The 14,146-nt window shown below is 33.4% G+C and overlaps 1 protein-coding gene across 1 annotated transcript in view; it reads right to left on the bottom strand.

Moving 5' to 3' along the window:
- LOC108911670 overlaps window positions 1-14,146 on the bottom strand; it is a 115,257-nt gene that overhangs the window by 53,583 nt on the left and 47,528 nt on the right. Inside the window, exon 4 of the mRNA XM_023455169.1 lies at window positions 4,111-4,367. Coding sequence (XP_023310937.1) covers window positions 4,111-4,367 — 257 coding nt within the window. The remainder of the gene's footprint in view (window positions 1-4,110; window positions 4,368-14,146) is intronic.

Below are 14,146 nucleotides of genomic sequence, written 5' to 3'. Positions count from 1 at the left end.
ATATGGTGTACAAAATATATTCATCCTCACAAATGTTTCAAGTTATAGCCAAAACAATTTTTAGTGAAAATTCAGGGATCACCCTGTAACACCTCACCTAACTTACAGTATGTACAATTTGTCCTGAACCAGCCTGTATATGCATAAACATTTTTACAGGTACATATTTTTCTTTGGAATATATACATTCTTTTATCTTACAATTTAAAAGGAAAACCCGTCTTCTAATAATTTAGTACAGAATAAAAGCGTTCTTAAATATTCAATAACAGTTCTCTTTGTTTGTAAATGGCATCACGGAGAATATAAATCTCCAGAAAAAATAAAGCTCTACTTTGGGCTTAGGGATATACAAATTATTAATCTTCAAGGGTTGATTCGAGAGTGCCGTCTAGACAGACCTTTCTCTCACTCTATATCATGCAGCTTCTCATATTTTACGACTAAATATATATTATTGACCATCTGTATGGGATTAAATTGTTCCCGATTCAGGTCTAACGTTTATCTTTCGCGTCATACATCGCCCAGTTCTTTTCCAGGATTCTGACGCTGCTAAAGAAAACACAAATTATTGTCAGACGAAGTAGTCCTGGTGATTTCCACAAAAGGTATTTCCGTTTTTTTATAGTCTAAGAAGATGACGTCTCAGTTACGGGTTATTATAACAACGGTGTATAGGACGTTCGGAAATTATGAGCAAAAATGAAATCATAAAAACAGCAGGAAACGTTGCTATGATATTTTTTCTAAAATTTAGTATTATTGGTAACAAACATCGACGAAAAACAAATTATAAAAAAGTTTAGAAATCTTAAATTATCATTTATTTACGATTTTTTTAAATATTAAATAGTTCCGTATTAAAGACCATTAGAAAAGCTTATAAAAAGATTCACTTATTTACAATTTTTCAAAATATTTAATAGATTCGTATTTTAATCTTTCTTTAGTCTTTTGACCATTAGAAAAGCTTACAAGAAATTCACTTGTTTCAAGTCGATAACGTTATTCGTTCCCGAGAAAAAACGTATTTAGTGTTTTGAGACAATTCCTAAAAGTTAAAATATACATATTTTGCAATATAAATGAAGACTTACATTTACTTCCAAGATCTGAAATGATATTCCAAACTTCTTTGTTTTGTGAGATATTTATAAAATAAAAATACAGGATTCCAAGAAGAGTAGGCCATAATTTAAGTTACCCTGAATGAAAATAAACCGAGTTTTGCTTCATTAGAAAGTTTATTTTTTTTTAGTTCATTTATTTTTTTTTTTTTTTGAAGATAAGATATTCAATAAAATTTGTTATAGAAAGTTTTTGGGATAGCCGAAGATGAACGCAATTTCTCACCTAAAACATATTTACTGAAAAGCATATGCCTGTTCAAGAGAAAAATAAAATTCATTTTCTGTTGCAATTGGTTGTGGAGAAACAAGCCGCTGGGAGCATTCTAGTCTAGTTAAACTATATTATTGCTAAATTTGTAGTTATATTAAAAATGTTAGAATGTAGTTTCGTGAAATAACGTTTAAAGGCCTATATTCCAATAGGAGGATTCGACTTTTGAATAGAGGTAACTTGATTTAAATCTTAAATAAGGAGTGCCGCGTGGTTAAAATTTAGGGCCTTTTTCATTATATTTATAAATGATTTGTCATAATGTTTAATAGTACAAATTCATATCATCTATTAGTTGCTGATCATGTAAATATAGGTAATATTTAATAGAAACACTAAATGATGTTAAAAAACAGTTATTTACAACTGAACAAGTCTAAATGCAAGACTGTGTCTTATTTTAAAAAACATGTGCTTCATCTTTGATTATGCCATTCGCAATGATAGTCTAGAAATATATGAGAAATTTAACGACTTGGAAGTCAATTCTACATAAAAAATGTACATTTGTCTAGGTCGCCTAACATTATCGGTTTCTGTGTTATTTGCATTTAAAAGCTTCAATGTATTTTGTGGTGATTTTCTTTCAGGCGTTGATATTGCTATTTCTTTTCTAAATAGGCTTGTGTCAAATTTTCATGTCAATAAATATTAGCTTATTTTGCGTGCGTGTGATTTATTATTCGTGCAAAATTATTAGCTACAAAACAAAAAAAAAGATATGGTGAAAACCAAAGATAGTTTCAGTTATTCCGTTAGGTAGAAAGTAACTCTAGTGGTAGCAAAACAAATCGAATTTGAATTTTATTCAACCCGTTTTTTTGTTTTTCTGAAAAACATTTTTGGAGCTCTGTGGCACCATATCAAAATTTAAACATGACAGCGTTTTTCCGAAAATGAAAATACATATTTTTTTCAAGTGGTCGTCATTTTCACCCAAATCATCCTATCGAAACGTTTTTTTTGTTTCAAAATGTGTAGAATTTCATCAGCTTTTACCAGTTTTTTTTTCAGAATTCAAATTGCTTTAGAATTTTGTGAGATAAATGAGAAAAACGCAAAAAAGTAACTTTTTCCAAAACAGATTTTCTCAAAAACCCCACCTTTATATTCACCAAATTTGGGTATGTTTTTCAAGGCCAAATAAGCTATATTTTAGTCGAGCGTCAATATGTCAATTTGCTGATAAAATTCTGCGCATTAAAAAAAAACGTTTTGACAGGATGATTTTCGAAAACGTATCTCTCGAACGAAGCATATTGGCATATTGCCGCTTAGCTAAAAGATAGCTTATTTGGCCTAAAAAAATACAGAGTGATTCACAACTTATCCAAAAAAATTTGGGAGTAGATGCGTCATGAGAAATGGAGTCAATATCGAAAAAAATTTTTTGTAAACTCCTTATAGTTTCCGAGAAAAAAATGATTGAATTTGTAGTACTTTCAATCATTACATAGCTGGATTACTGTGGTCTCTAGTATCGTTCCTAATACGCGTGGAGAGCCACGTGGCCTCAGCGACTCTAAATACTGAAATCCAATTTTACAGTTGTCGTTGGCGTAGTGTTTACAATAGTTTTTTTAGTAGTTAGTGTCAAAAATGGCTTGCGTGTATAGCAACTCGGAGTTGATGGATATCGTTTTAATTTATGGTGAAGCAAGAAAACATTTTATTATGGTGAAGCATTTGTGGTATGGTGAAACAAGACAGCACTTGTGTTAGTTCGTAGAAATTGAATAAGACAGACCCAACAAATGTGTTTACACGTCGGTGGAAAAAATTTTGAACAGTTGTTGTAATATCAGGTAAGTCAAATTATTTTATTATTTAAAACTTTAAATTCATTTTATTAATTAATAATAATAATAGCGGCAAAATCAGTTGCATTTGCCGATATGAAATAGGTGCTATAAAATTCTATTTGTTCGTTTCCTTAAGAAATTCTTTCAAGTTTTTGTCCGTTTTTATCACTGCCGCCGTGATGCTAAAATTATGCCAGGTCAGGTTTTACAGTTGAACAAGTTTCCAGTGCTTTGCACAAGTGTATTTTTAATCATTTTTGAAGGACTTTTTGATTTTTTTCTTTACAAAATTGTATTTGTAAGAGCCCCCTGTACATCCAGAATTTTTTTTGGATAAGTTCTGAATCACCAATATCCAAATTTGGTAAAAATAAAAAGTGGAGTTTTTGAGAAAATCAAATTTGAAAAAAAATTACTTTTTTCCGTTTTTCTCATTTATCTCTGAAAGTTTTAAAACAATTTGAACTCTGAAAAAAAAAGATAAAAGCTGATAAAATTGTGCACATTTTGAAAACAACATTTTCCTTTTCGTAGTAACGTTATCATTATGTAAACTTTGACATGGCACCACAGAGTTCCAAAAACACGGGTCTCGTAAAATTCAAAGCAGATTAACATCCCAAAGTTTCAAAATCTAAGAGGTCGATTTTTTTTGTTCATTGAATCCACTTGGTAACTACCATGTTTATCTTCGGCTACCCTGAATACCTTCAACATAAAATGTCATTGAAATATATTTAAAAACTAGCAGAATTAGGTATTGAAAAAAATTCAATAATAATATTAAGTAAATGATTTTTTTTACAATTGAGATAGGAATTTGTAATGACATTTTCGAAGCACCATGTATATGTTTCCTTTCAAGGTGGTTAAAAATATGTCGTCGAGTTTTAAAGACCAATACTTTTCATATTCCGCCTGTCCCACTTCATTATTCACCGAGATACTTTCGAGAAACGTTTGACCCAACTGGCTACATATAAGCGTGTACGTACGGCAGTGGATGGCCGTCCTGTTCCCGTTCCTCGTGTCCCGGTGTTTATTACAGATGGGCCGCAATAAATCTTCCTCCTCCCCGTCGGTTACCACGGCCTCGTAGTGGTTCACGTCCATGTTATCCTCATCCGTGAATATCAGATGTGGGTGTTGGATGGAATCCTCCTGAAAAATATGAACGTCTCAGTGGGCTGTCTCGATAAAGTTTGAGAAATATTGGAGGGAGATTAGGGTTAGTGAAGCAATAAAGATACAGCTGGTATTAAAATGTAGGCCCGACGTCTTTCTACAGGATAAACGGCAAATTATATAAATTATGGAAATATTTATTTTCGGAATTCTGCAGGGCTCAGGGTTTCAATTAGTTTTATTAGATTCCGCTTAGATTCCAATATAATTCCAGTGGAATTCCAGTTGTAATTGAGTTTGGTTGGATGCTTACTATATTGAGGACTAAGGCGGAGGTTACATTGGATGCGAATTCCGTTCGTAGGGAATTATATCAATTTTTAACAAATTATTCTAACGGCATTGTTGCTAAAGCTTAAATAAATTTTATGTATTCCACTATAGTAAATAGACTATTGATAAACTGTTTTTAATGAAGCAAGTGTATTTTACCGTAGAAATGGAAGTTGCTATGTAAGTGAGGTAACTTACCTCCCTAGGGAAAAAAGCGATTTGTTCATAAAATGCATATTTTATGAACAAATAAATAGAAATATTTAATGAACATTACATTTTATTAATCATTATGAATCAATATTTATAGTAACTGTACAGTTATTACATTTAGTAACATTTATAAAATCTGGATAATTATTCCCCTCGCGTTTACTAATTGTCACATTTTTCTCAAAATGATTTGAAAGCCCCATTTCAGTCACCGGAGGCTCAATATTATCTGATGGATCCATTAAAACAGCATGATGCGACGTACTACTAGAACTTGGAGTTGAAGTGTCATTGTAAAGAATTCTGTTAGCTATTTTATTTTTGTTACTTAAACTGTCAGCAACATAACTTTCTGCAATTGTGGCTGATTTCCACCCACCATGTCTCTTGATTGCTAATACATCAACTCCTGTATTAGCCAGTAACGTTGCCGATGTTCTTCGGAATGAATGGTCTGTATATATTTCAGGATGTTCTAGTTTCAAAAACTGCGCAATCTTATTAGAAATCATAGAAAGGGTATTCTTGCCGACTGGTTGGTTGTAAAAAAGCGTGAAATTTCAGTTTTAATTTCCAATCTAATCTTGATATACTTATTTCTTGAGAATTTCCAGGTGAGAAACAGAACCCAGATGAGAAGTAATCGTACGTGACATACCATTTTTAAAATCTGGAATTGTAACTACAATCATGTCATCGAAATTTTTGAAATTGACGTCCAAAATAAGTTTGCATAGTTCATCGGAACGGCATGCTCTTGCAATGCCTAAGATCGTCACTACCTACTACCGCAAATATGTGTTATCGGATGCCTGAACGAGAAAACCGTTGACTTGCTCTCTTGTTGACTTTTTAGGTGTATAGCCGTAATTCTTACGTTTCAAAAATGCTCTCAGCGTGGGGTATTTTGATATATCCATGTTATCCTCTATGGAAATAGTTGACTTAATAATTGAGTATTCACTCCACAAACTCGCCGGTGATTTTAAAGTTCTTGACTTCTTCATGGAATATGCTAGCAGTGACATTTCAGAAACCCCAGTATATTTGTTCGGGCAACAAAAATTCGCAGGCTGCATTTGCTGCACTTTCTATTTGAAAATCACTCATTTAGAAATAATAATTCAAAACCAGCAAAATTGCAACTTTCATATACCCTTGTTTATAAACAGCTTAGAAACGATAAAATCCAAACAAGCAAGGCGACTTTGCAAGATTTCGAATAATGTCAAAATGAATTGAATCGTATTCAATTTAACTTCCGTCTAAGGACTGTGTTTTACTAAAATCATTTTGGATTAAACTTTCTGAATTCCGACTGTTATATAAAAATTTATATAAATGGAATAAAGGTTTAAGTTGAATTTTGTGATGGATTGAAACCCAAAAGAAACCCAATTGGAATTCAATCAATTAGAATGTAATTATATTCCAATTACATTTTGACATCTTTAAAATTGTTCAGATGGGCGTCATTCCAGAAATTGAGATGGTTGTAATGAAAACAAGAAATCATCCTTTTACTGTCTTACATCTAACGTGGTACTAATAAATGTTTGAAAATTGTCAATGTGAATTTTTCGAAATCGTAGAGATGTGAATGGGGCCCGTTGGATTCATCTCTAGGGAATGAATTTAATAGTCCTGACTGGAGATATGAAATATAACAAAATAATTTGTGAAATTCTGTACTTGTTTTCAGAACTACTAATACAGCAGGAACGAATCTAGATTTCAGCTGGTTCAACATTATTTGGGGTGAATGAGACAGTTGTGCGTTGTCTACATACATGATAATTTTGCAAGTGTTAACATAACTAATTTAGTAAAAAAGATTCAATGTATGTAGGAAAAACAAGAGAGGACCAAGGATAGAGCCTTGGGATATCCTTTAATTAGAGAAATCCATTCAAATCGTTCTCAATCAATTTCTACATGCTGATAAAATAAACAATACGCAACCGACTACAGTATTACCAAGTACAGCTGCCGTAAAAATTTTATGTCTTCCAGTCGATTTGGCTCAAAAATCGAGTCACAGTCTATACTTATCTTATAGATTTCGACCCGCTCTGAAGCAGTGGATTGAAACTTAAAAAAATAAACGGTACGGATTTAAATTTCACTAAATTGAATCGAACTAGAATTAAAATTTGCGCTATTTTATTTCCGATATTTCAATACAACGTACCTGTACCCAGCAATAAATAATACAAAATGATAAAAACCCAGAATACATAGAAATATATGTACGTTTAAAACAATGTCACAAAGTAGTAGACAATAAAGAACCCAGAAGATTTTTAATGTTACCGATCGAAGTATGCATACTGCATAGTTGGATAATGAATTCCACAACTGGTAAACTCGGTTGTGCAAAAAATATCCTCTAGGAGATAATGAAAATCGTGAGACAGTTTATAGGTACGAGCACGAACATACATCATTGTTAATAATAAAGATCTCGCCTATATCAACGAAATATAACTTCTGCAATACCCGATCTGTAGCAGTGATATCTATACGTAAAGTAAGAAACATTTTTTTAAATTTGTGGTCTTTTTGTGGCACATTAGACTGATTCAATAAATTTACGATTACACAGCAACTTCAGGAACCAAATTGTAGAGTCATAGTCCCATATAGGATGAGTATTTGGAAACTAACATAGCAGGTAAATCAGATGTATATATCAAGTATGATAAGGGTCCTAAATGAGAGCCTTAAGGAACACCAATTCTAACATTTTTAAATTAAGAAAGCTGCTACCTACTTTGACTCTGGATCTACGTTACTAAAAAAGTCAGATAACCGTGCAAGGAGAAAATCATTTATTCCATAATATTGCAGTTTTTTAACTTAACGCTTTAAGGATATCTCATCAAATTCCTTAGAGTAATACAGGTAGATCACAGTAATGTGTTTTTTCCATCAACCGCTAGGGTCGATTCATTCAGGACAGAGTATTTGTAGCTGTAGACTTACAAGGAAATCCATGTTGTTTATCCAGTGTAATTTTATGTTCAGGAAGAAAAAAAAAATCATAGAATCTTTCTTATTGCCTATTATTTTCAGTACTTTTACTTCAGTAGACAAACTGACTTAGCGATATAATGTTCCTTATTGAATTTATCTTTTTTGATAGCAAATACGTTTTCCGAAACATCGGAATAATGCTAGAATTAAAAGAATTTTCGATAAGGATAGATATGTGAAATAAAGTGATTTAGCACATCGTTTTTAGACAATTATCTATTAGTTGTTAGGAAGGTTGGCTATTTTTTTATAGACAATATCTCAAGTAAAAATAATATTACTTACTTAGATGGTTGTCAATAATAAGCATATTATTGAGGTCAGGAATGTCACTATCAGGTTCTTCACTATAGTCAATATGATCCAGGTATCGGCAAGAATCGGCAAATTTATTACCAATTGAAAAAAAAAGGCTGTACAGGGTAGGTACAACTCAAAATAAGTCGATTTAACTAAACTTGCTTAAATCCAAAAATTGATAATAACGGAGCTACAGGGTGTTGAAAAAATAAATAATATATAATAATTTTTTTAATATCTTTCGATACTTCGAATTAATTTCGTTAAGGAGGTTTATCTGATTTGGAATTGACAGACAAATAATCATAAAAAAATTAATATAAGCTTATTAATATGAAGAAAATCCTCAAACGAAATTATGACTAGTTTGGATATCTAAGAGACGAGATATTAATAAAATAATTTTTCACGATTTAGACTTTAGACTTAAGGAGGTTTATCAGGTACGGAGGTACATCTAAAGTCTAATGAGAGTTTCTGTAGATTCGCTAGTGACTAAAGTAGTAAGCCTTTAGATTTGTTAACGTTGCACTTGGCTGGCTCGCTCGCCTCGGCGTTCTCTCGCACGCGTTCGATCATCATTCTGTTTGCTTAGACACCTGCAAATTTCAAATAATACGCTAGTCGAGACCGCTGCGTTGCCGCTATCACGCATATGGAGGATAAGTTAGTCAACGACAGCAGTTTGAAGGAGAATTATTATAAATTATGTTTCTTACAAGTACCTAATCGATTTCTACGAGCTATCATACGGTTTCTCAGATATCGGTTTCCTATTTACACAAGTTGATGTGGAAACTGTTCGTCAATTGTTGCGCATTCTAAGTGGAAAGACCAAAAAAATCTGTATTCTCATAAGACTTCATACTAAATCGTGAAAAATTATTTTATTAATATCTCGTCTCTTAGGTATCCAAACTAGTCATAATTTTATTTGAGGATTTTCTTCATTATTAATAAGCTTATATTATTTTTTTATGAATATTTGTCAATTCCAAATCAGACCTCCTTAAATTTAATATTTGAGGTTTTTTGGGATGAGAAATTCGAATTAATCGACTATTTCGTTGTATCTTCTAAGTTGTCGATAAATTCGAGTTTTTCATCCCAAAAAATCCCCAGATACGAAATTTCATGAAATTAGCTCGAAGTAGTCAAGAAATATAAAGAAAATGTTATTTATTTTTTCAGTTTTGACACCCTGTAGCTCTGTTATTATCAGTTTTTGGACTAAGTTAAATCAACTTATTTTGAGTCGTACTGTATCTGGACCCTTTAGAGGCACCCCGTATTCGTAGATACTCCATTTACTCTCCATTTTTCTCATTTGAAACTACCAGAAATCGCACGAAAGTGTGGAATTTAAATCGCCCTGAACGGATATGCAATATGCGAATTGTAAATCAGACTATAATAGTCAAGGATCGATATCAAAATACAGAGGTCGAAGTCTAGTCAGGTCATCTAAAGTTGTAACCTCACTTAAGTTGAATATATTCCTATTTATATTATTAAAAAATTCTGTAGTTCTCGGAAAGCTTTTTGCTTTTCAAAAATGTTACAAAGTCTCCCCACCGAATTTCTTCAGCGCCAACAATTCCACGCAGAAAGAAAACTTTCCGCCGCCGCAACAAAGAGTTTATTTTTAAATATCGATTTATTTACACGACACGTGGAAATTGTAACAATACGGAGCCGCCAAGCGCGGTCTGGTTAAATATCGAAAAGCTGAAGAAGTAACGGCGCGACGACACAGGCGAGTTTCGAGTTTGCCTTCCTGCTGCGGAGAAACCGACCAGGATGCGGAACCAATTCCTGATGACCACTTAATAGCTGCGCTATGCAATTTTGTCTCCCAACTTTCCAACTATTCGGTTAGTGTACACTTATTAGCAGAATGCAGTGATATAAATCAACTGTTTTATAAGTGATATTAAGTAGATAATGTTCGAAATTGCTTACCGTTGGATTGGATATATTTTGCAAAGATTAAAAATGCTATCAGGCGATTTAGATTGAAAGGGAAGATTTTCCGCTCCTGATCATAGAAATTGAGTTTTAAAGGACAGAGGTGTAATAAATTTCACAATAAATGACCGTCGCTTCCACTTACACACAGCACGAGTTGGCCATGATGGTGTGTTATTTCCATCTGTCATTCTTGTTTGGTCTTTTGGGATTTTTCTTATCTTTATTCAGAGTCGTTGCTTTCATTGCATTTTCTTTATGAAATAAATTTATCTTTGAGTTACCGAAAGTGTTATTTTGCACGTTGACGTCGTTACTTAACCAAATACAGGGTGAGCTGTTGAAAAATTTTCAGGTTTGTTTGAGGTTTAAGGAGTACCAACTTAATAAAAAATATTTGACCCCGTAGAGCATCTTAGTATTTAGTTCAGTATAGTTTAAAGTTTAAGTATATATTTATTATAATTTTGCTTATTTTATTCTCACATTCTATATACAAACAGACTCAAGAAGGACAAAAGCTTTCATTGGGAATGAGTTATCCAATTATGTAAGAAAAGATTCTCTGTTACGACAAATAACCTTCGTTTCCGATTCCACTGTGTCTCACGTTAAATCTTTGAAGAAAAAATTATTCTCTTGTTTTTACTAAAAATTTAGGTGCAAATTTCGCAAATGAATGAAGTTTAATTGTATTGGAATACCAACAAATACTCAACTATTCGTAACTCCAGGTTGCAGTACTGCAGTAAAAATATTAAATTCATTTTTCTGTAGTCAGCAAAGAAAATAAAATTCTTTGAGGACCGTTAATTTTTAAGGCAGCAAAGTTGTACCAACTTAACTTGATCTAAATCGGTTTATTTTCATACAAGGAAGCCATCCTTGAGGTATGACTCATTCCCTTACGGACGGCAGGTATAAAAACGCCACATTTGAAATATCCTATAAAATTTTCTCCCTAAATTATGTAGAAATATGTGTGCTCCAGCGCTAAAAAAGGAGGATGTCACTATTTTTATTTGTAAATCTGTACAACGTGGAAGGCGTGCGATTCCATGTGTGTATCATTTTAAAGGGTTCCTAGAATTGTTGAATAAAAACCAGATTTTCTTTCAAATTTATACTTGGAACCTACAAGGTACTATTTTATTTATACTAAAGTATGGATTCAGTAATTTCTGCCCTCCTATATAAATATGGTCGCACTACCACCTGTGTCTTTTTCTTATTATAGGAAGCGCGGACAAATGTCTCCTGCAAAAAAATCTATTTACGTACATAGTACTGTAATAGCAAGGCAACACAAAATCAGGAAAACTACTGAAACTATTAAAGGTATCAATGAAAAATGAGATACGTATGAGTTGTTCCACGTCACATTTATCCTCCCCCCTCCATTGTCCAAAAATTAAAGCAACGTAACCTAAAATCTAGAATAGTCGAGAGATATACCTAACGAAGATTTCAGTGCTTCCTGACGTCACCAAGAACTGTCACCATGAGTCCCCAATTTGTTTCTCAATTGTTTCAACGTGTACTGTACCTAGGTACTGTTGTTTGAGTGCTACGTGTTTAAGTGTCTTGAAACGTAAAATTTTGCGTGAAACTGGGAAAACTTTCACGGAAACATTTCAACTTTTGAAACAACAAACACGATTTAAAAGTGGTTGTTAGCCAATTGAAGATGAACATCGACCAGAAAGATCTTCGATTTCAAGGGAATCCCATGTACAGAAAGTCAAAGATCTGATGCGTGAAAATCGCCGATTGACTGTCAGAGAAACTGTCAGTTTGATGGCCGAACAACAGAAGAAAACGTGTGTACGTTTGTCGGCAACTGCTTGAACAATACAATGACGATGAAACATTCATTCAAAGGATCACAACGGCACACAAAAGCTGGGTTTACGGCTACGACATTGTGACAAAAGTTCAATCATTGGATTCAATGGATTGGCAAAGGATTTCAATGTTCCAAGAAAGCCCGTCAGTCTCGATCCAATGTCAAAGTGATGCTCACTATTTTTTTCGACTGGAATTGTGCATTTTGAATTTTTGCTTCCAATGACAATCTCCTGTTCGTCGTGACTCGAACACATGTAAACCATTATCCGAAAATCCCTATTCCTTTCCGATATGGTGACTTTAATCCAGAAGAAAATCTTCCTGTCATTTCTTGGAGACCTTGGAGAGAAGAACATACGTTCTTTATTCATGCAAGCTTGGTTTCCGATGTATTATTATAATATCTATTATATTTTTCTCTACATATTTCATTCTCAATTTCTTTTTACGTAACTGAAATGATTTTATACAGTAAATCCTTTCGGTACAAATCTAGGCAAACCTTCTTATTCTGCGATTATAGTTTGTGCATTGTGTAGACATTACTTATCCTACAACGTCCTTGAACTGTTAAACTCGATAGTTTACGACTACCCTGATTGACCACTAACACCAATACACAATTCTTTAACAGCATTTGTTGGAATAACTAAAATATGAAAATAATAACACGTATTTCCTACATATAGGTTTATGACACGCACTGACACACCTCATCTCGAAACCGAGACAGGGCCTTGTTTCAAGAATTCAAACCATGCAACCTCAGTCGTTTCTTTTTTTTGTACACGCTAAGCGAAGATAGAAATAGCAATAGAACATTCCAAGTACGCGCGCCCAATATATTATCGGAACACTATGTGAAATGAAGGGCACATTAAAATTTCCATGCAGAGAATACGCAAAATTATTTCATCAGATTAGGAAATAGTAAAAATTGTGATTTAATTTATGCATGGCCGCTGCATATTATTTTCGCATTTGAGTACAGAAACGATTTGAATTTATATTTTACCAAGAAAAGTATGTGTGTAAAAATAATTTCAGTGATTTTAAAGCTGCTACCTCGGCACACGCAAAAAGCAAATTAATAAATCAAGTCGCTTGGAGCAGCCCGAGGAGAAGCAGTTTTTGGGTTACAAATGCTAGAAACACGCTTCGCAGTTCTAATACCGCCTTCGGGCTCGCATTAATTAAGATGTTTTATCACACAACACACTTTACCGGGAATGTAGAACGCCGCTGGTTTAATACCTCTCCGCCTAAAGTTTACGATCCTGCGAAATCGGAATTCACAACCCCCTCCGTTCGCATCAACAATTATCTACGTGGCCTGCATTTCTTGTCGACGATTGCAGGGGAAGACGCGCTGATTAAGTCCTGATGAGCTCTATGATAGCTAAACGGTTTAATAATAGAGTAGGAGACGTCTGCGTTAATCTAATTGCCGATCGCATTACTTGGTACAATTTATTTAATTTTTTTTAAATGGATTAGACGCTTCGTTAAATATGGACTAGATACTTCTTTTAAAATAAATTAGACCATTACCACCTGTGTTTTAAAGGCTCAAACTTTACGTACTGTTATTTAAAGCACCATAGTCTTCCGGGCTGCTATGTAACGGTCTATCCAACTTCCTGGAAGCATTGGATGTGACCAGTTACAGCGGCCACATTATCTGAGGAGCGGTTCCTTTCGTAGAGGCTTTAAAACCAACAACAAGAACCGAAATCAATATCAGGGCGGGTCTAGGAGTTCTGACAGCGGGCCTCACTCACAGAGCCTAACCCGAGACCAACAGGGTCAAGTCAGAGGTTCCTGCATGGTTAATACTAAGGAAATGTATTATAAGTCTCTAGCTGACAACGACCAGGTATACAATCCTTGGTACAACTCGGAAATGTTTTTGAAACTAATTTTATAACACATTATTTTTATAAACGGTTTCAAAACGTTTTTAGTTATTGTAAACACAAAATGGGCACATCTTAAAAAATATTTTAGTTGCCATTTTTATTTTGTCTACTTGAAATTACTGCATAATACCTATAATTTACGTTAGTAGTCTTGAGAAAATAACAATCTTATAAAATATTTTTTTGTCATTATCTCGA

Source organism: Anoplophora glabripennis, unplaced genomic scaffold (genome assembly GCF_000390285.2).
Source record: "Anoplophora glabripennis isolate ALB-LARVAE unplaced genomic scaffold, Agla_2.0 scaffold575, whole genome shotgun sequence".
In the NCBI taxonomy this organism is placed as follows: Eukaryota; Metazoa; Arthropoda; class Insecta; order Coleoptera; family Cerambycidae; genus Anoplophora; species Anoplophora glabripennis.
Note: the sequence above shows the minus strand (reverse complement) of the source record. Positions and strands in the feature narration are given on the sequence as shown.